General features: G+C 38.1%; 2 protein-coding genes across 23 annotated transcripts in view; both read left to right on the forward strand.

The window, feature by feature from the left end:
• LOC132905038 (disks large 1 tumor suppressor protein) overlaps positions 1-22,287 on the forward strand; it is a 523,073-nt gene extending 500,786 nt beyond the window's left edge. For 16 of the 22 annotated variants that reach the window (XM_060956036.1, XM_060956063.1, XM_060956045.1 and 13 more), the window contains 12 exons: positions 11,594-11,807; positions 12,015-12,172; positions 12,597-12,846; positions 13,061-13,163; positions 13,865-13,903; positions 15,028-15,069; positions 16,171-16,269; positions 17,356-17,505; positions 18,047-18,219; positions 18,323-18,432; positions 18,507-18,598; positions 18,748-22,287. In XM_060956036.1, the coding sequence (XP_060812019.1) occupies positions 11,594-11,807; positions 12,015-12,172; positions 12,597-12,846; positions 13,061-13,163; positions 13,865-13,903; positions 15,028-15,069; positions 16,171-16,269; positions 17,356-17,505; positions 18,047-18,219; positions 18,323-18,432; positions 18,507-18,598; positions 18,748-18,857 (1,540 nt within the window). In that variant the 3' untranslated portion in view covers positions 18,858-22,287. The remainder of the gene's footprint in view (positions 1-11,593; positions 11,808-12,014; positions 12,173-12,596; positions 12,847-13,060; positions 13,164-13,864; positions 13,904-15,027; positions 15,070-16,170; positions 16,270-17,355; positions 17,506-18,046; positions 18,220-18,322; positions 18,433-18,506; positions 18,599-18,747) is intronic. The other 6 variants (XM_060955990.1, XM_060956123.1, XM_060956128.1 and 3 more) reach the window with 4 other exon arrangements.
• LOC132905132 (poly(ADP-ribose) glycohydrolase-like) overlaps positions 1-23,779 on the forward strand; it is a 473,462-nt gene that overhangs the window by 93,114 nt on the left and 356,569 nt on the right. The gene's annotated exons all lie outside the window — the stretch shown is intronic.

Consider the following 23,779-nt stretch of genomic DNA (forward strand, 5'->3'; position numbering starts at 1 on the left):
AAACAGACTCGAATTTATGTTCTTCGTTTCTTTTATTCCCATCTGTCTCGCCCTCGTTTAGTCCATTTTACGTTATATACTCTTCGTACGATAAATGTCACACGTTTTTTCTATTCGTGATCGATGAAACGAAACGTAGGGGTTTATATACTTTTCAACTCGATTTTGTTGTGTCTACAATTTAAATTTCCAATCCGAATTCTTGCTCCGTGATAAATACAGTCGTTATATATCGAATATCTTTGTTCGCGGCATTCCTTACATTTCGCATGTATTTTAATACTTTTCCTATTGAAGAACCATATAAACGGAACGAGAAGTCGTAGTTATATTTTAATTCACTTACGCCCGTCTGTTGCGATTAATTTAGTCGTAAGCACGGTTTATTAGAGTGGCACTCTGTTTATCGTGGCGAAATTCCACGTTTCATAGTTATATTTTCGCAATATATTCAATACGTGATCAATCCTTTCTCTCTTTCTTGCGCACCTTTTTTATTCGTTCCACGTGTACGCCCAGTCTTTCTCTTTTTTTTCGTTTCCAAAATTTTTAATTAAATCCGCTGGTGATGTTTGGGAAATACTTTTTCATTTATTTAAATTGATAACACTTTCTTTTGTTCGTTTTTACACACAAACGTATATATCTTTTCTCGATATTACAAAAATTTCTTCCAATATCGTTGCAAATCACCTCTGTGTAATATAGTTTAAAGATTGACATACTTTTCTTTTAAAACAAAAATCAACGAGAAAAAATTTTAAAAACCGAAATGGAAATTAGATCAACGTATATCGTTTTAATCTTGGTTCAAAGATTTTTAAAATGCGAAAAGGAGACTTAATCGATATAATTTACACACAACCAGGAAGAAGTTTTTGTAGACATACCTTGGGGACGGTGATCGTCGAAGTATTTCGTTGCCGAACTTCAGGATACACCGCTCGTAATCCTATTAAAGTCTTGAAACTGGCACGGAACTCGAATTTTCAGGTCTATTTCCATCTTCTGGCTGGCAGACGTCTTCCGCAGTTTGTCGTTGTAAAACGTGATCAAATTATTTCCGTGGCTCGACAGCAAAAAATAAAATTCTCTCCTAGCTGTTTGTCAATCTCCACCAATTATACGAGATTACGAAACTTCACGCGTCTAGAAAATAAAGTAGCTATATTTTTTGCGAAATCTTGACACAAAATCTAAACAAGCTTCTTCCGTCAAACTATGCGTTGGATAAAGTCGATACCATCTATTTAGTCGAGTTCTACCATGCATAATCAGTATACTGAGAAAATTTGTGCAAATTGATATTTTTATAAAAACAATTAAACAAATGAAACCTATGAGATGATATGTTTCATTATACATCATAATATATACTATACTTTGCATACCTTATATATTTTTGTATACTGTGTACATCGTACGTTCTATGTATTTTTGCTCTCCTAAATTTCCCATAGATGCATAAAAATTTGCAAATAATCAACCAACGAAAATCGATTGTTACGATCAAGAGCCAGTTGTAACTTATACAACGATAAAAAAAAAAAAAAAAAATACAAAGGAAAATAAAAAAGTGCGAAATTAATATTTTCAAACATCAACTTATACCTTTAATCTACGACATAGTTGCATTCTCCTATTTCCATTTTAGTCGAAATATACGCCCGTACACACGTGTCCAAGAGGACAAGGTCAAGGGCTTTCCACAATTAACAAAGCACCTAGCACCGGAAATGGCCGACCTCGCGTGTGTCCAACCCCTATGTCTATTTTAACTCTTCCTTCGCGATATCATCACGTGTTTATTTCATACGTGTCGCTAAGTGCGTTTCAATGTCTGCGGAACGAAAGAGAAAAGAGCAAGAGAAAGAGAGAGAAGGGGATCCGGAAGAAATGATAGTTTGTCGAAGGAGGCTCAAGGACGCGGTAGTAGGCTGTCCGAGTAGAGTGTGCTTTTAACAAAAAGCACGGTCGGCATGGCACTCCTTGCTCTTCACGGCCGTGACTCTAGTGCCGCGCTGTTTCAACGTTTTTGGGTCAAGTCCAGCTTGATTAAAGTTCGTCGACTGACGAACCGTCGTCGTCGGGTCTACCTGGGCGATGCTTTAATTAAACGAATACACAAACGGCCGGTCGAACGTAATCCGGAAGGACGACGCTTGTAAAACGGAACCTTTTCATTTGCTTAATGAAATGACAAGTTTGTTTCGACGGTAATTCTCCATTTTCCCGAAGTACGGCGTACAATCTGCCGGCTCACATTTGTCGGTACTTTTAATTTCAACGAAAGCTAGGCAACCGGGTTCAAATGTCTCCGGATTCCCCGGATTTCCTAAGACAATTCCAAGGAGTGTCATTAACGCGTGGCTGATAGAGGATAATGTCCAACAATCTGTATTCCCTCGAAATTTGTTGAGAATTTCTGTTGAGAAATCGAATACTGTACGAGTTTTTGAAAGTTACCGTAGAAATTTTTATTATATTGGAATATTATATCTTAAAGATCTCTGCAGTTCTTTTCTTTAATTTTTTTTATGTAGAGTAACACGGAAAAATTGTTTGTATTATATTATAGATGATCATTGAGTAATTTGTTTAATATAATACTTGCAGATATTTTATTACTTTATCGGTGAAAGCTTGCGCTATTAGCATTCTAAATGCTTATTCCTGTATTATCACTAGCGGAGACTTCCTTCGTTTATCAGCATATTGGTGGGGGATCGTGATTCCTTGACGAGATTTGAGATAGATCAGGAACGTGATCACGTGGAACGCCTCGTGAGCTTTTATCCCCCTGAACTATGTTCCAGTGTTTGCCTGATAATACGAGGTCTCCAGGCTGACATTTTGATCCCGATATTAAACGTATTTTGCTCGACATGTTTCGCTAACGCATCGTCATTCGATTACCTTTGCTTTTTAGGTGAAGTTTAGAAAAAATTAACAATTTATGGCATTAAATTTTTACAAAAAAGAAAAAAAAGAAAAGAGGGTTTGGCGTATTAAATAGCGAAGTTTCCACATCGATTGCGGTAGCGCTATTCTATAATGCAATTTCGAGCAGAGAATGCTCGGTTTTCAAAAATATTTCACGTATATCGTGCACGACGAGGAACTTTTGGAAAACCAGATGATGTATGTATATTTGAAACACACGGACGCGGATGTGCGACATATGGTGCAATGTGTAAGTAGGTCAATCGAAGGAGCGATACGTTCGAGTGAAATTTCCATTCTCGCAAGGCTGGTCAGCGATTACATTCGCCTTTACAATTAACTGCGATCCACGCCTGTACAAATCCCATACACGCTTGTCTCAGAGTTCGTCATTGAAGCGGGCGGATGTAGATGCATATGAGGTTGTTCCGTCAAAATGTCGGTCAAGTGTGTCTATTCATTGGTGCGTACATTCAATAGCTGTCTTGTACGAATAGACTTTTTTCTATGTTCATTAATCCAGAGTATACTGAATTTTCTGAAAAAACACGATTATATCCTGTGTGAATCACGAGTGGTTCCTGTAAAGACGAAGAAAGACACATATGTGATATATTGATCATATTTAGTGACAAGTATTGCTTGTTTACTATGCTGAGTCAGCAGACGATCATTCATTCGATACGATACGATGACTAAACGAAAATTTGCAAAATATACAATTCGGTAATCAAGTCGAACAAAAGCAACTCATTCTCTCCTTTTTTTGTAAATTCCCCGTTTTTCCCAATCACCTTATCAAAACTGCACAGACATTAATTCAGTTGTCTAGACATTCAAATAATTCTCTATCCACAAATTGCACAAATTAATTGACAATTAAATGAAAATTTTGAGAATTCGTACGTTTTTATAATTTGAAAAAATATAACCAATTTTTTATAGTAATAAATATCATTTCATGGAAACCCGCAACAGGCTGAGCAACACCATTATGATTATCAACCCTCCAATTACGGAATACTCTCTCTAATCTGCCCCATCTCACCCTTCCAAATCCAGCAGTCTAAAATAAACCACCCTAAACACGAGACAAAACATCGGAAGCTCTAGACGTATGGAAAAACGGAAAGTGCGAGGGGTGGCAGCCCTTCCGCGAAAACTTCCCTGCGTTTGGCCCCGTTTCCACGATAGGGGAAAAGTCGAGTAGGAGTTAAGGGGTGGATTATTGTAGAGGGATCGGGGGCTGACGGTGGCGAGAGTGGTGGAAGCATGCGAGAGTCAGCTTATTTCTATCGATCTGATGATAGCCCGCGGAGGCCGGCTCGGTGGCGCGGCGCATGGCGACACGGCGGCCACCTATGCGGCCTTTAATCCGTCGCGACGCTCTCGACGTCGGGACGTGTTTGAGACGAAACCGCGATTCGTGTTTCCGTTCTTCCGATTCGTTCTACGAAACTCGAACTTGGTCGTCGAGTATCACGTCGTTTTTACTGTGCCTTTCTGTTTACGGTCGAAGATAGTTTTAGTGGAGACGTCTGAATCAGGGCACCCCTGGCCAGGATTTGTGTTACGTCACTGCTAAGGAAACAGGTGCGTCGCAGTTGCGAACACGCACAAGCGCAGCGTGCGTCGCGCGAGGCGGTGTGCGCAGCTTTTCGAACACGGTGTGCGTTTTTCAATGGAGAATCGCCGATTGGTCAGCTGCCGCTGACTGAATCGGATGAGTGACCAGTGCTCGTTTACGAAAGTAATTCGAGGTGAGCAGCTGCTGACAGCTGGATCGTGTGCACCGATGATATGCCTCGTTTCTATGCTTTACGTGATCGTGCTGATCTTGCTTTTCTTACAAGCTTCCATACCATAAATCAGCCACTCTACCAGCAAGTACGTGTAATTTAATGAAAGTGCTTCCGTGACGTTGCATCCACTCGGGTTGAGGATCGTCATTGCATTGGCACTTTCTCTTGACGTTCCCTCGACGTTCGATTCTTGTCCTTTCATCGACGTATCTCCAAGGAAAGCTCAGTGTCGTGTAAGATTAATAAGAATTATAAATCAAGTTTATTTCACGGAGAACTATCCTGAACATCATTGGAAACTATTCATAAAGTTTGAGGTGAATTTTGCACCGTCGAGTCGAAAGTTGCGCGACTCCCTTGACCCACAAACGTTCGCTGGGCCATGGCGTACAAATGATTAATGTAAATTGCCACGCTGGCTGATTAACCCAATAATTGGTCAGACTGCTAAAAAATTATCGATTCGTGGAAAGGATAGAGAAATGAACCCAGAGAAAGCAACTCGTGCTTGTTTATTTTTTAGTCGCTTTAAAAGCACCTGTAAGATGAACGCGTAGATATTTTTTTATTTGATCAATATGTAGAATTCATGCAATAGAACCGACGGAGCTTTAAGAAACGAAATTGAATTAAATTCGAATTGAAATCGAAACCTCTTGACCCAATGACATTTCTGTTTCCGGCGTTAATCGCGTCACTGCGGAACCGCGTCGAACAGGTGCGTGCGAAACATGCATGTACCGCAGTTTCGGACGCATTGCGCAGGTAAGCTTGGATCAGCTGAAACTCGCGTGCGCCAGTGACGTCTCTATCCACGAATTAAACGGGTATACATTCCACAGAAATTTTTCGAGGCAAGTATCCTCGTGGAAAATTGTTTTTGTAGACCGAGATCGATTAATCGAGGACAGATCGAGCGTGGAACGAAGCAAAAATAGGTGATAGGTATTTTCATTCGACGATCTATTAATAGTTGAAAGGTACTTTTGTATTGCGTGTCAAGGATATTTGAATAGATGAAATTGAAATTCGAGGAGAATTCATTGAAACTATTTTAAATATATATTTTAAGAATTGAAGGCATAGACTCAGTTTAATATAAATAAGTTTATTATTCATATATTCTGAACAGTCTATAAGGATAAACATTTGTATTCTCGGAAAGAATACAAGTTGCTTCTATGTTCTTTTATAACATAGAAGCAACTCGAGTTTCCTAATATGTTGGTTATTATTCGGAATGTGTCGTCATTTTATGTGGGATCCTTGACAAAACCCAGAAACTCGATACGTCAGAGCTGCTTTTAAATTGAGACTTCAAAGGAATACATTTCTGCCTTTACAATCCCAACCTCTCAAATGAAGCCATTTTTCATTTCAAATAATGACGCAACAAAGCCTCGGATTACAATTTTTAATAAAAGCCACTATGCACGTCTATCGAAGATTCTCGTCAAGCTGCATTCCACAGGGATTGCAACGACGATGTGGTCATTTTGGATCGAAGGACAAGCTTTCGGTGGGTACGAAGCGTCACTGTTTAAAGCCGACGTTCTCGAGGTAGTCCTCGTGTCGAGCTAACGAAATGAAGTCATTCATGAATTAGCAGGGCGATAGGCTGACCGTTCTCGTCAATTAACCATGAAATCGTACTCTTGGTCAACGTTGTCATAAATATTTCATGATTAGTCGGGTCCTCGACCGTGACTGTGATCACCAGAGTTGCAGAAGCTTCTGATGAAATGTTACACAAAGCTTGCATATCTCTTTAAATTGTTTGAAAAGCAATTGAATAGTTGTTCTTTTGACTATTATGGAAAAGTGAATCCAGCCACTAAGAATATATTATTGCATATTTATCAGGATATTTTTTTATGAAAACACGTAATCCCTTTGTGTGCTTATTTAGCATATACCTATTCAAAATAGATTTATAAATGAAAGAGAATAAAACATGCCGGACATTCAACAGTTTCAGCAGTTTCAAACTCTTGTTGTGCGATACTGTATGGTACACCACGCAACGTATTGACATTTCGTGCTTTGCTGTGGTACCAGCTAAATATAGTTGCTTTATGGAATAATCGTTACCGACTTGCACTGCGGCCGTTTCTCTCTCTCTCTCTCTCTCTCATTTTTCTTTTTTTTTGCTTCCTAACTGGTCTCCCGTTAATGTCAGTCATTTCCCGCCAACACAAGAATACGTTGAAGCTTCCCCAACATCGTTCATCGTTCCATAAAACTTCTTAATAATCAATAAAATTATTCGAACAAGCATCAGTCGATCAGTCTGACCTAATAAAGTACAATACAAAAATCGACTTTAGACTATCGTCGAATGAACACTGAGCTTCCAAAACTCGTATTAAATTCGGCACCGCTAGTGCACTGTATCGCCCCTCAGTTTATCCGAAGTGTGCATTGCGACGTGACCTTAATGGAGCCCTGGAAACGCAGCTGCACCGGCCGACCACTAATTTGAGGTCTTTGTTAACGCAAGCGAGAAGCTGGTGCGTTGAGTGGCTCCACTGAAACGGAATGAAAATCGACCTTTCAGGGATGAAATCCTCCCTCTGGGCAAATGTAAAGACAAAGAGAGGAATAGGGCAGTGGAACTGGTAGAAAGGAAAGACGATTAATCCTAGATTTTTGATGCAAAGTTCAATTGGCTCTGAAATATGGTGGAGCTACTCTCGTAAAGCAATAAGCCGTACCTGAATAGACTCGAAAATGTTGAGATCTTAATTAGGATACTGAGCATTTTCCCTCAGAAACAGAGTGTAGAACTACTCGCGTCTCTCTCGAGTTTCGCGAAAATTCGTGGTTCGTTGAGATTTTTGCGGGTGCAGCTTTAATTAAGGCTATCCAGTTGCCAGCATGTGATTCGAGGTTTCGCGACTCATGCAGCCAGCGATTACACTCGGCTCGTGCCTCCCGGAATTTTTAGTTCTATGACATTTAACCGTAGAATATTTACAAAGTGTTGGTTGATGAGCTTTATACCAGGAAACGTCAAGCATCGAACTACAGTTGTGAAAGCCTTATGGCTTCGTGCTTTGTTGACTTCGCTGCAACGTTAATGCCTTTGCGCGGCTTCCAAGTTGTGAATCGTGAATTTCTTATTCGTAAAGAATCTGAACAAATATTATTTTGAAACAAAAGTTAACCAAGCAATCGAATTAACAATAAGTGCTATTTTATATTGCTATAGTACTGTAGTGTTGTAGTGCTGTTTGGCATACAGTGATACGAGTGAATATCGATGGTCTCGAATCTGTGTTAGACGATGTGTCCCGAACACTCAACCCCAATTCTGCCGATAGCATCTGGTTGTAGAACTTGATTACGGACAATTCTCGAATCAGCTAACCAATATTCTGAATTCTCTGGTTGTGACAGTGGAATTCGGATGACTTACTCTTCGTCGAACTCAATTTTGGAAATTTTTTTTCAATTACAAACTCGATTTCGACGATGTCACAATTAATTTATAACATTTAAACAAATAATAATCCTACATAAAATCCTAAATATTTTGAAATTTCGGAAATAGAAATTCTAACAAAATCGCGTTCTGGAATAAAATTGAACTGCGACAATTTTTAATTAATAACGCTGAGTCTGTATATTTGAGACGAACATTGGACTGTAATTGTAACAATCAAGCAACACATTTTCAAATGACTATTGCCTCGAATACCAGCTCGCGTGATATGCATGCTATTCCATACTCAATCTCACGAATGCTAAGATACTATCATACATATCATACCATGCCTATCGCATGATATCAGTCACGAAGCAACAAATCTCTCTCGAACAACTACAATGGACTCTCAGCATGATGAGGAGCGAAATAGGAGGAAGCTGAAAGACATCGTATGTAAGATCCATTTTCACGAAACTCGAGTCTGCAGGATGCATAGAAATCTTTGAGACGACGACACATGTTCTCGACTACTTGTCATTTTCGCGAATCCTTGGCTTGTTCGTAGCGACAGATACTCGAGCTCTGTCGCACGGGCGATCTGAAACGGTCGAATTTCAATAGGAACCTTAATTAACGCGATAATTTCGCCCGTCTACGAATTCTGTCACGTGAGTGCGTATTATGCACGTCGTGGAATATTTCCGAAAATCTGCCGCCCTCTGCTACGAAGAGAGAGGGGGTTGTAAAGCAATCTCGAGACAACGTGATACTCGTGTTCGCACGGTGGTTGACGTAGCTGCGTACGCTTTAAAGTCGCCCTTTTAAATAGTCATATTTAATGGTATACATAATTTACTGTCTAATGTTGAATTATAGAAATGTTTTTTTAATTTTTAAAATTAGAGTAATTGTGGAAATGCGATTAGAAATGTGGTGAATGGTTGATTGTGAGGTTTAAATGACGAGATAACTCGATGTTAAAACCGTCAAGTGTATTTAAAATAATAAATACAAAGAATGTTCACTAAGACGCTTGGTACAAACTGATTTACTAAAGACGGTATATAGATCGCTAATAAGATTGCTCGAGACTGAGACTGATAAATCTGCTCGCCTTGCGATCGCGTTTGTTTATTTATACTGGTCAGGGGAGTACCGGAAAATTTAAATTCGTTTTTGTTTGACGGTTGCACGTAGCGGCGACATTGTTTTGCCCGGAGTTTATTTATTATTACATTATGTGTATCCTAACGATATTGATACTCCGAGGCAAAACAACAACATGATTCGAATTGTCCTCTAGCTCATGTGCCGCTACAGAAATAATTAAACAATAATATTGGTATAACTTTCTGGGACAAATTAATAATCCACAAACAGAGACATTGACAATCTAAATTAAATGAGAATTCTTGAATTCGAATTTTATTTTTAACGAAGAAAGTCTCAAGCATTTGAATTAAGAAACGATTCTATAACGTAGTAAAGGTATTGTTAATTGTCTGTGATTTTTTCAGATTTTCTTAAAGCGCAGAGCAGTAAACAGACATAAATGACCCAATTTGTCTATGATATATAAAAAGATATATTTGCGTACGCGTATTAGTGGCATGAAAATTAACTAGCCTAGCAGGATAGATTGCGATAAAGTAATTCTATTTAAGAATTCCTACTTGTAGTTAACCTAAACCCAAAGAAATAAAACTATTTTTAGTTAAATCCGAGACAAACTGGATTATCAAACCACACGATTTCCAATTAAGTGTAATAATAATAATAATAATAATAATTTCTCTCTTCGTTCTACACAGAAATTTTTATTACTTTATTACATTATTCATGATGATATGGTTTCTTTATGCGTGTTACCACGTCTCGTTTACACCAATTCGATTCAAGCGTAAGTATCAGAGCAATTGATATAAACTGGTAGCTCAAACACAGAATATTGACAAACGAGTCCCTGTACGTGTCTCAGCCTTTAAAATCGCGTCATCCAACACACAATGCATCGACCAGGTGGAGAAACGAGGTTCCGTTCACAAATTGTTTCGTGTTCCGTCTGTCGACGCGGGAATTGTGTGTTCCGCGACAGAGAGACGCCTACGGGAACTCGATTCCGACTGCTTGGTGATTAACTGCCTAAGCTTTCAGAGCTCTCGACCAGAGCAAGGAATTTCGCGTTTCCTCTTTTCTTCGCATCCAGTGTGTTCGTAACGAGAATGGATGGTCGAGTGAGATTTACCTGTCTTGCGATTAGCCTCGTCGATCTTAATTAAACTCTCTGTTCCTCGAATAAAATGCTGCAAAATTTGAATAGAAAATTAGTACGTTCTCCAGGATAATTGTATTGTGAATAGGTTTTTACTCGCCATATAGAAAAGTCATTTTTATTCAAATAAAATACTACAACATTTCACAGCGGAATTCTACGCGATAACGACAAAAAGTTGCTTTATTTTTGGTTTATAGGTTAATATCCATTTATAAAAGCCTCCATTCACTAACGAATAATTATTATTTATTATTATAACACAATTTTTTACTATATAAAATAATAATAAAATAGTGTTTAGTCATCTTGGGAGAATGTGGAAGAAATTTCTCCCTCTGAATTGTTCGTTTCATTCGTTTTTAACCTGATATTCGCAATTTATTTAATCTATGAATTCATCAGATATATCGGAATTATATGATAATTTCAAGTGTTTTATTGGGAGAGTACACCTCGAGATCAGCCGTATCGCGATCATGCTAGTTAGAAGAGCTACTTTAACGCGCACGGCTTGTTCTTCTAAACCAATGACTTTAATTAAAAATACTATGAGACGCGAAGCAATTAATGACCGGCGACATACTTTAAGAAGTCGATATTACTTGAGTCCGTAATGAAAAAACTTTTACCCTTTAACTGGAGGAAAAGGGCGGCTCGAAAATCGGGTTGTCTCCTTCATTCAAAATGACAAGTATTTCTTAGTAAAGAAAAAGATATGTTTATTTTTCGTGAAAGTTAGAGAACGATATATATGTACAAATAACATATGTAGATTACTGACAGATAAAGAGATTCTACCATCGTATCTAAAGAAGTCGATTAAAATCAAGCTAATCAACTCCACGTTTTGTTCATTTGTTAATTTCATTATATAAGTACACAACTTATGGCTTACTTGTGTAAGTTCATTGCAAGAAGATGACACACACACTGGTAAATTCTGAGGTGAATTTAAAAAACATTGTCCGCAAAATCATCACTTTTCTATACTTTTCAATTTAGTTTTGAAGTTGGTCTTTAGGAATTCTTTCACTTTGAAGTTGGTCAACGTGATTCTTAAATGACTTACATGATTATCGGAATTAGTGAACGACAAAGGTAAATTGAATGTGATAATTAAATAGCACTTCTTATTTTTTACAGAGAGGTACGTACGGTCGTGCTCAACAAAGGTTCCTCCGGCCTGGGTTTCAATATTGTCGGTGGCGAAGATGGCGAGGGAATTTTTATTTCCTTCATCCTAGCCGGAGGTCCTGCCGACCTCAGCGGTGAACTACGACGCGGCGATCAGATACTCAGTGTCAATGGCATTAATCTTCGGACAGCCACCCATGAAGAGGCCGCCGCGGCCCTTAAGGTATCTTCAAAACATCTCTATATTTCTTACTAGATATTCATGTTTAATTATTATCGAATTCGATCATCGAATTCTAGAAATACTTGCAAATTTTTTGATATATTTTAGGAATTGTTATCTCCGAAGAAAGAAATGAATGAAACTGTGCCAGTCGTAATTGATTCTATCGTATTTAGTAATTAAAAATTTTGTAATATTTGTATCCAGGGTACCGGGCAGACAGTGACAATCGTGGTGCAGTATAAGCCCGAAGATTACAACAGATTCGAGGCTAAGATCCATGATCTTAAACAACAGATCTCTCAGCAGAATTTGATGACAGGCACCCTCATGAGGACCTCGCAAAAGAAATCGCTTTACGTTAGGTAGGACTAATAGGAACTAAATAATGATATCAATTTAACCCATAACTACGGACATTCGTATTTTTACTATCGCCATAGACGTGTAATCTTTCAGATTACTTGATAATTTTATTTATTAAAAAAGCCACTATTAACATTCCTCACACGTTCGTAACATTTAAAATCCTCCAACGAATCTTGGCAATGAAATAAAAATTCGAACTGTAGTTGTGCATTCAGAGATTCTTCGTACATTTTTAGATAGAGTCGAAGCTTTTCTTCTCAAATAATTCGCTCGCCAAGATTCAAAGCACGTATAGCCAAAGGCAAACCTACATCTCTTAACGGTAGTGCTATTATAAGTTAAGTCAATATAAGTAAAGATGGGAGTCTTAAACGAAGGAATCGCGAATACACCGTAAATGACTTCCATCCGCTTTCACAGAGCGCTGTTCGACTACGATCCTAACAAGGACGACGGCCTGCCGAGCCGCGGTTTGGCATTCCGTTACGGTGAAATCCTACACGTGACGAATGCCAGCGACGATGAATGGTGGCAAGCCAGAAGAGTGACTCCTCAGGGCGAAGAGGAGGGTCTCGGCATAATACCGTCACGCAGACGATGGGAACGGAAGCAACGCGCCAGGGATCGTTCCGTCAAATTCCAAGGCCACATGCCGGTCATCCTCGACAAGGTGAGTTCGTTCGATCGGCTGCGCGTGCAATCAAGAAGAAGGACGACGGGATCATATCGATATATTGATTACAAATCAAAATTAGAAAAATTGAAGTAAAATATTAAAATTAGAATATACTATGGATATTTTTTAAATATTTTGATGATATTTTTATTTTAAAAAAATGTAAAAGAGAAATATTTAACAAAAAGATGTAATTATGTTATCACAGCAATCAACACTGGATAGAAAGAAGAAGAACTTTTCATTCAGTAGGAAGTTCCCGTTCATGAAGAGCAAGGACGACAAATCTGAAGATGGTTCAGATCAGGAACGTGAGTGTCTTGAAACATGACCAATTTGTATCCTGCACGTTCTGTGCATGTTCAGACCCGTATATATTACCTATTGTGGTTTTTTACGTGAAAATTTTTTTAATTGTCGTCGTATTTCTCAGTCACTATATATGTATATATATATTATCTAGATCATATTATGTTTGAACTTATAATTAGTACTTTTTACATGTGTCTTGATATCCCCTTGTTACAACGATGATTCTATGTCCTTTTTTATGTTTTTTCTTTTTTTTTTTTTCTCCAACTTCATCTATCGAATGGATGACCTCGATAAAGATTAATTCTCGAACGATTCGAAGTTACTAGAGGTTCGTAAACCCTTCATAAACTCAATTGTTTCCCCTCTCGTTCGATTGTTCTTTATTTGTTTACTTTCACTCCCTTTGATTGACCGATATTAACGTAGAAAGTCTTTTTACTAAACATGCACCAAAGTCAACTCGACGAAAAAAGAAAAAAAAAAAAAAGAATCGTATCGGGAACGTAACGAAAAAAACGTAAAATAAATGGAACGCAATCTCTTCGAATTTGAAAGCCCATTTAGAGGTGCGTTGGCAAGTTAAGGTCATTTAGTAATTCGTGACAAGTACGACGAATACGCCCAACTTCCGATTGAGCTTTTGTGTTTTTACCATGTGAAAACGTGACATGTGTTTTGTTTTTGCCTGCTTGTGTAGGGTCGCCCACGACACCCGAGAACGAAAACGATCCTACACGTAAGTATTCCAAGTTAGTCAACAAGAAGAAACAAGATACAATCACATGATACACCCACATACACACATACGTTATACCATACACGAAACACACGAGCGCGCGTGCACGTACATTTCTATTTGGTTTTTTAATACGAAGAAATCATTATATCGAGAAATCAATATTCGAAAAGAATCGATAAGACGAGAAAGAAGAAAGATTTTCCAAGGAAAGACAGAAACGATATCAGCGACCCTGTGAATTACTTACGCTTCTCGAGAGGTCTCTTCTTTCGTACATCCTTTTCTATGCTTGCGCCCAGCACTCTGCAACTTCATCCTTGCACCAATTATACTCGCATCATACGTTTGGTCACTAACATCGCGATCGAGCAAACTGTGACACTTTACTCGACTCGCTTTCTAACTGGCTAACCTTTTATGGTGGATCGTGGTAGTGGTAGAGCCACCCTCGAATGCTTGTAGAGATATCAGCACGTGTAGTGATCGATGGTGTACGGAAATTGTGACGTTGCTCGTTTACATTTCTTCCGATCGTCGCGCGAGTGCAAAAGGATTGGTACGTGGAAAACTTTATTTACGAAAATTGTGAAACTTATTGAACTTGTGACGAAAGTTATCCGTACGTGAAAATTACTAAATACTATATTCATTGTTCTGAAGCAAATCTCTGTTAAGATATATCTGGCACCATTTTCAAGAAAAGTAGGTCTTAGAATTCTAATTACTTTTAGAATACTCAGTGAAAGCACGATCACTCTATAACTCTGTAGCTGCATCATAACTCTGTCGTGAACGGAACGACTTGAAAACGTTTTACTTTATAGAAGGTTCGATCCTTTTACTGACATTTTCACTGGTACTAATAAATAGTCACCGTGAATTTATAAGTTTAACGAAGCGAATAAAACGTAACGAGCGAAACTCGCGTACACCGCGGAAAAACGAGCGATCGTGCGAGCTATCATGATGGGCCAATCAGGGCTGTTCGAAAAGCTCGAGCTAGCCCCGCGCGGTAGGGAAGATGATTGCTCATGCTTAAAGCTTAATTAATCCTAGCAATTATTAACGGCCGCTTATTAGTACGCAACGTATACTGAAATATTGAACTTGTTATGTTTTAGCATTCATGCTGTGCTACACCCAGGACGACACTAACACCGAAGGTAATCACGTCTCTCTCTTTCTCTCTTCACTTTGCCACCTCTTTCTGTCTCATCCGTTCCTATATACATACGTATTTGTATCTTCTTTATGTTCCCCTACTCTCTGCCTGCCTTTCATTCCAGTCTCCATTATGCATTCCGACCCCTCCCCTCTACCGTTCCATTCCCCAAACCCCTCGTTCTCTTCGTTTCATCTCGGTCGCATCAATTAACAAAGCACACGTTCATTACTGCGATATAACGATCCGTTCGCGGGACGAACGCATTGTTCGACAACGTCCTTTTGTCGTGGCGCGTTGTCACTTTTGAATACCGCGTTCTGCCTCTCGCCGCATTGTCGATTAACGAACCCACCGACTTCCAAGAGAAACTACGAGCCGAGCAATCGAACTGATTTCACTAGCGGAATAATGGACCTTTTTTCTTGTTTTAGTCTTCATTATAGTCTATTTCTTTTCTCTCTCTCTCTCTCTTTTTATATATATTCTGTAACATTATGAAGTATCAATTTATTTGAGATTGAAGTTAAAAGTCTCGAAGCTCTAATTCAGTGTTTGAAAATTTAGAAACGAAGGATTCAAGTTAAGGGATACACGTCTAAACTTAAAGAATTTAAGTTTAAAATTTACAAATGTAGGTTTAAATATTCAACGTTGAAATTTCAATTCAGAATACAAAAATTTAAATTTAGAACTAGGTCATCTGGCATGGGTAAACAGTCGAAATTTCTGTATAGAATCATAAAATTTCAAAGTATCAGTAGCACTATAACCATCCCTTGCTGCATTAACAAATTGTACCTCGCTCGAATCATCAATGATCCATGACATTTACAAAGAATTACATTTCAAACTTTCATCCCTTCAACAATCGTAAAACGAGCAAAAGCCGGCACACGATAGAATGAAACGTCCTCCACGTGTAAAGCTTCGCTAGATTTCTTCGAAGCTAATATCCGTTGTCATGGAACGATTTCACGCAGACGGGACCACGGGTTTCGTCTGCGTGTTACTACACGTTCATTCTCATTTCCTCTCACATTTCACCGCGCGCTTCTTCTACCTGTTTCATTCATAAAAAGATATCTGTCTTACGTCGCAGGGAGTAGAGAAATTTTGTATCGTGTCGAACTGCCTTATATGGAGGAACTGACGTTAGTTTATCTGGAACAGGAGGACGATAAGAATAATGACGAGTGTAGTAAGTGATGCACAATACACGAAAAAAAGAGTCATAGTGTGTGAAAAAACAGGAGTGAACAACAGATACCAATTTAGGTCCTTGACTAACAAGCTATCGAAACGCGGTTTCGATCGTCATGCGGATCCTCTTTTTTTAATAGCAATTATTGTTTCTTGTTTTCTTTTTTACTTTTCTATGTTTTTCTCTTTAATTTTTGTGCCTTTTTTTCTGTTTTTTAATTCTCACCACTCTTTGCCCACGAGCACTGACCAAACGCCGAAAATGCTTCGCGCAATTGGAACAGTCGCGACGTGCTTTGTGTCTGTCCATTTTTTGCCGATTTTGATTTCTCTGTAATACTAATTATCCTCGTGTAGACTTTTAACGAAAGTCGCAGAAACCTTACGTAGAACACGAGAAACCGCGTCGCTTCTCTAAAATTTCCAATCACATATTCATACTTGAGATGTTCCAGGCTCAAGTTTGAAATCATTTACCAAGGGAAATTCAGTGAAAATTGAAAGAAACGCGTCGGCAACAACGAGAAGCGACGCGTTCTGGTAATCGTATTAAAATCGTTGTAATCACGTAGTATCGAGTATCGATTATAAAACACGATCTCTATCGCCATCGAGTGTATTAGCATAGTCACCACGTAACTAATGCCACGTCGACCTTGATACTCCTCGATCGCCTAAGTTTTTAGACTTTAGGGAGCTTACCAACCTTTTTTAGTCCCTTTTACCTTGCTTCGATTTCCTAGGTGCTAAAGCATGGATCATTTCTTGTTCGAGGTGGACAGCAAAATATAATAATCATTCCCGGTCGCGTTTCTGTATTATTCATAACCAGCATATAGTTATATATATATTTGTATCTACTTATATCAAAGTTTCTTATAATCGAAAATAGTATTTCGAAATCGATCGTGTTGTTCTCTCTCGTTCGAATAGATGAAAAGTTTCTTAAATCGAGAGAGAAACTAATTTATTTCCCTTAGCTGTTTGAAAGAGTGCAAACAATCTAACCGAGGATAACAAAAGCTTTTTTTCACAAGCCCCGTCGTCACGGAAATACGAGTGTACTTTATACTGGAAATTACAGGCAGCGAAGAAAACGTGCTGTCGTACGAGGCAGTCCAGCAGCTCACCATACAGTACACCCGACCTGTCATTATCCTCGGTCCTCTCAAGGACCGCATCAACGACGACCTCATCTCGGAATTCCCGGACAAATTCGGCAGCTGTGTGCCACGTGAGTTGAAACAAAGTTTAATCTAGCCCGCCTGGCGATTTGGGTCACGCGTTGCTTCTACGAATCGCGAGATTTCCTTGGATTTCGCGAACATTTCTCGTCGGATACAATTTGTTCTCTCATTACGACTGTAGTATATTTCTTTTTAAGTTCACACGTTGACTACCATTAAAAACGTACAAGTTTTACCCTGGCAGTCGCAATAAATTGAAATATCCTACATCATAACGTTTAATTTCTGCAAAATATCATATTTGCGTTCTGTTGCTGCAAATGTTACCTATGTCATTCATATTGTTGAAAATTTGTTGGTCCATGAAATTCATCTTAATTTAACTATATTGAAAAATTTAATAAAACGTGAAACGAAATTTCACGAATGCTGCTATATCCTATGTTAATACTCTAGTGTAATTGCATACTTATTTTTACGATTAGTATTTGTTAAATATTCAAAGTTTCAAAGATTCGTTTGATCGATTGCTTATGCCAATAATAAAGTTAGTTTATGGAGATGGTTGAACGTTCCTTATTTCTGCAGATACAACGAGGAGTAGAAGAGAGTACGAGGTGGACGGGCGTGATTATCATTTCGTCGCATCTAGGGAACAGATGGAGAGGGATATTCAGAATCACTTGTTCATCGAGGCCGGACAGTACAATGATAATCTATATGGCACATCCGTGGCGTCCGTGCGAGAAGTTGCTGAGAAGGTAAGGGGAAGCAAATTATTCATAAAAATCAATCCGCACGTAAAACCAAATAATGATGTTTGATATTACAAATTAATAAAAATTTCATCTGCGACTAATATAGGGGAAACACTGTATTCTTGACGTGAGCGGAAATGCCATCAAGAGGTTACAAGTAGCGCAACTGTATCCCATCGCCATTTTCATTAAACCGAAGTCCGTGGAGTCAGTTATGTAAGTGGCAATGCTTTCGGCGATTCATTCGAAAATTGAAGTGTAGTTTAACGAGAGATTGTTCGTATTTAAAGGGAAATGAACAAGAGGATGACCGAGGAGCAAGCGAAAAAAACGTACGAACGAGCACTGAAGATGGAGCAGGAGTTTGGAGAATACTTTACTGGTAAGTGATTTCCAATAGTATAATGATCTATTACGAAACTCGAAAACGAGTAATTTGTCGATAAGTCCGATAATTTAATTGGCACAACGAGCAATCGACGACAATTATAAGATTGAGTTATTGACATGGAAACCTTCGTTATGTTGCAGCCGTGGTGCAAGGTGACACGCCCGAAGAGATCTACGTGAAGGTAAAGGAGGTAATCGCCGAGCAGTCAGGCCCGAACATTTGGGTACCGTGCAGAGATCAGCAACTGTGACGTCCTGCCCCCCACGCTCAGCCCGGTCCGAACGCTTGGACTCTACCTCCGAGGCGTCAAGCTTAATTACTCTTAATAAAATAATCGAGTAACTCTCTAATGCCTTCCCCGTCCCTGTCCCAAAACCACCTCACTTCAACCCACCTTCCACACACACACACACCCGCCCAATCGAGTAGCACAATGTCCCAATTAAGGCGTTAGCCGCGCACCAAGCTCGTCGAAAAAAGAAGACTTCGCATCAAATAACGCTGACAGTATGTGAAGGTTTAGAGGAGTAGAACGTTCATGGGAGGAGATTAGGTTAAGAAAATAGGCAGAGGATAATAGTAATCGAGCATGATTCGAAACGTGTTCGAAGTCTCCATCGCGAGAACTTGAAACTCGCGATCGTTCACGCCGCGAGAAAGGTTTCATTGTTGATTGTATAAGGATAAAACAGTCAATGGCGTGTTCCAGCTGTAATTGTTATCCGTTTCGACGAGAGATCTGATCGCAGAATATTTAAGGCGTTTTAAGGATCCTTCCACTGAGAGATTGTTAGGAGGAAGGATACATGTTATAATGTTAATACCAGAAGTGTTTCGTTGTATTACGATGTTTTCTCATGATTTCCACTTGACGAGTGGGTTTGTTGAGCAAGATTACGAGCATCGTCGCGTACTTGTCATCACGTTAAATTTTTATCACTGTGTTAAGACGTCAAGCACGAATACACGGCAGTTCGATCGTTAACAGAAATCAACCTCCTCCTCACAACAAAGAATATAAAGTTGCTTCGTAATTTGCAACGTAAAAGAAAAGCACAGAGGACTGCATCGTGTATTCGTCTCGGTATCGATTTTAACGCGTGTGCATGACGACTCGACCGGCGCAACGGAGCCGATTCGTCGAGAAGACGTGTGTTTTACCGAAAGACTAGCGTCGCGGTTCTTCGATTGATCGAATCGCGACGTGTTCTGTGTGTGTTATGTTGTATGTATACAGTTCACGCAATTGCTTGAAAATATGACGAGAATAGCGAGTAATAAACGAATGATCGGCATTTGGCCGAAGCCGAACGAGAAAGAGGTGAACCGAGAGGGCACGAGCGAGAAAACAAAAAAATAATAAAAGATAATAGATGTTTAAGATAGATTTTCGTCGCGATTATTTGTATGACGCGCACAGCACGTTAGACGCTTAAACAAAGAATTTTTCACGCGCAAATCGCGACGATTACGGCGATGAAAGCGTAACAATGAAGAAAGAAAACGAGACAAGGTACGAGAATATACTGAAAAAATAAAGTAAATGAAAAAAAAAAATGAAAAAAAGAATCAATAAAACATAATACTTGGCTTCACCGAACGTAACTATATATGTATAGCTTGGTCCGGTTAATTCTGAGCGAAGTAGCGCGGTATTTTTTAATGTACTTAATCACAATAAGAAGCGAACAAGAGACAGAGGAGAATCGAAAACATTCATTGTCTGACGAGATGAAATTCGAACGTATTATAATGCACTGGCAGAACAAACGGAATAGATATAAAGGAAACTAGAAAAGCAGGATAATGGGACATTCTCATTGAAAGTCTGTTCCACGATATGTTCTTTTTTTTCTTTCTTTTTTTCTTGCTATGTTGAGAAAAGCGAAAAAAGGAAGAGAAAAAAGCAAATAAAATAGAGAAAATGAACAAGAAGCGATAAGATCCAGACGCATGTTACGAACCTCACGATTCATCAAACCTCACAGGACAAATCTCTAGATGCTAGAATAGCGATATATAATGTTTTGTACAGCTAGATTACTAAGCCAGTACTGGGTTATGTGCAACATTATATATACATATAAATAAAAATATATATAAATAGAAAGCGCGCGAGAGAGGGAGAAACGAGCAGCAAGGAGAGAAAGAATAAACGCTATTGTAATTTAAATACCACTACTAAATTATTATTACGATAGTAGGTATATATATACATACATATATATATATATTATTGTAAATATCTATATCCGGGTAATCGAGATGGTATATGGTGGTAGCGTATAACCGATCAGGAAGCAGGTGGTAACGAGTATTTCTCGAGCGTATCGAAACAAGGATATGACGCGACGAATTGTACACGTTCTATCGTACGTCCGATGCAAAGAGGAACTGTTACTTTCGAGTTTCGTTTTCTACGATTGGCCCGTGCCAATCTATAGAAAGCTAGATGCGTATGCGTAAAGATAGAAGAAAAACGGAGCAGATATTAACGAGGACAGATCTCGCAAACAGTCCGCGTTTTATAACATTCTGAAACAAAAATTTTGCGAATAATTTTCAGCACTATCTTGATTAACGAAACGTCTCCGTTATTCAGCCATTTTCACACAGGCGATCAAAAAAATGAAAAAAATCACGAGAAGAATCATCGAATGGCATCTTTTCGATCACGTTACGTGTCCTCTGTTGAAGACAGATCTGCATATCTGAGCATTAAATCTGGACGAGTGGATACGAAATGACGAAGGAAGTCGCTCATCGAAATACCACAGTACTTACGAGTGAATAAAAAAATGCGAGAGCATTTGACGTACCGAGAAAATGGTGTAGGAAGGATGATGTAATGAAACTGTAGCAAGGGTTATGAAATAAAGAGAGAGTTTATAGGGAACACAAGATGCATCGTTTGGGAGAGAATGCTCGTTTAGTCAGAGCTTGTACGTAGCTAAAACTGTATATCGTCGCAATGACCACACACCTACACCTCTTATTTCACAATCGCCGATCGTGCAAGCGATTTCGCTGATCGTTTCGCCATCGTCAATTGCCTTTCCTTCGGTTAGACGAGCGAAAAGGGCCGATTTCGCATTCTTTTTTCCTTCCGTTTTTAGTTTATTCGTAGGATGTGATTCGCGCGATCGAACGACATTGATTGACTGTCGGGTATAATAATAATTAGCAAGGGTACGCTTTCTACGAGCTATTTTTCCTACGACAGAATCCTGTGTTTAGAATCGTTAACGCAACAGCCGTCATACGTATTTACAAGAAAAAGAAATAAAAAAAGAGAGAGAGGGAGAATAAGTAAAAGGGGAGTCGTATTATCGATAATTGAAGGATGAATCGAATGGCAAGAAACGTTGACGTATTAATATTATCGCACAGGACGTGCCTGAAAACAGAGAAATTAAAGGAAAAGTGAGAAGGCTTGGCTTCGCCGAAAAATAATGAGACAACCTATAGAAAAAAATAATAGAGGAAGAAGTGGAGGAAGTAAGATGATGAAAAAGACGTTTGTCTCGATGTAAAGGAACGTATAAAGAGAATAATTACTGCAGACACTTATTATACATCTCTATAGTCTATTTAATAATATTACTTATTGAATTGTCAATCTCATGTTCACCTTGTTTCATCGTTTTTAAATAGTTAATAAACGTTTTACCAATTTTAAATCTGTCTCATCTGTATTTCCTTCGAGCGCGATTCCTCTTAATTCTGACTGGTTTCAATTGGAAGTTCGAAATTTCAAAATTTAAGTATAAATTTAAAAAATGCGAATTTCAAATTATCCTTTTTCGGTTCGAAGCTCTGAAACGGGATGGCAGGTTTTAGAGAAATCAAAAAGTCGCAGAAATCGGTAAAAATACTTGTTTTTATTACATCGATAGGATAACTCGTTACTGTTATTAGCGAAAAGAAAATCACGAGTCGAGTTCATTACGAAAATCGAGTTTGTCGGTCCATTGTGACTTGTTGTTCGATAAACTTGCGATACAGAGCAATGATAATGACAATGACAATAATAATACTAATTAATATAACCATAACTCTTTCTTCTTTTTGTTTTTCATTTTTTTTTTTTTTTTTTTTGTTTACTTAGTTCCATTGTTTAGACGAATCACAGAGAGAATTTAATTTGTATCCTTCCTCGCGTATTTTTTTTTAACATTATATATCCATTAAACTAAACTTCTGAAATAAAATATATATATATGTACGTATATATACATATATATTTATATATTTATATATTTATATATAATATATTTTGTTCTTTCTCACATAGAATTCCTTCTTCTCGTAAAGCAGCAGCGGTTTTTTCTTTTTTTTCAACACATTTAGAAGTATTCCTCAAATATAATATATAAATTACAATGGAGGAAGAGGAGACGTTACAGCTAAGAAAATGTACATTCATAGTTCGGTATTATGTATATATCGTACAATAAAAAAAGCGGATAGTCGTGACAGTGGTAGTAATAGTAGTTGTGGTAGTTATAGTAATGGTAGTGGCAAATAGTAAATAGTAATAGCGGTAATCGTAGTATTCGTAGTAGTATTCGGTGACCAGTAGTAGTAATAGTAATAATAATTATTATTATTAGTTAGCGATAGTAACTGCAATAGCCCCTATTATATTGCGAGAAAGTATCTGCGTGTTATGTGTATATATATACATACGCCCGTAACAGCGTATTATTCGGCTTCTTTTTTCGCTGAAATTACAACGTTCTTCCTCGAGTTAATCTAAGACGCCGTATTTTTTCCCTTTTCCTTATGCTTTATGCTATTACACGTGCGTAAATATGTGTATACGCTCCTATAGTTTGTATGAACAAGTGTCGTGTTCTTTTTGACTACTTACACTATTATATTCGGTATCTACTTTACATTTAAAAGGTACATTACACGCACAGTACGTACAGTTACTTTTCCCTTCCTATCTGGATTCGCCACCCTCTGATCCGCCTTTCGATCTATTTTACTTCTACTATAAGTATGTATATTATATATATTTATATACATATATATATATAATAATTATATATATTAATTATTATTATATATAATTATATATATAATATATATGATATATATATAATATGTAACATATATAATATAATATATTATATATTATATATAAATATGTAATATATTATATGT

Source organism: Bombus pascuorum, chromosome 1 (genome assembly GCF_905332965.1).
Source record: "Bombus pascuorum chromosome 1, iyBomPasc1.1, whole genome shotgun sequence".
Classification (NCBI taxonomy): Eukaryota; Metazoa; Arthropoda; class Insecta; order Hymenoptera; family Apidae; genus Bombus; species Bombus pascuorum.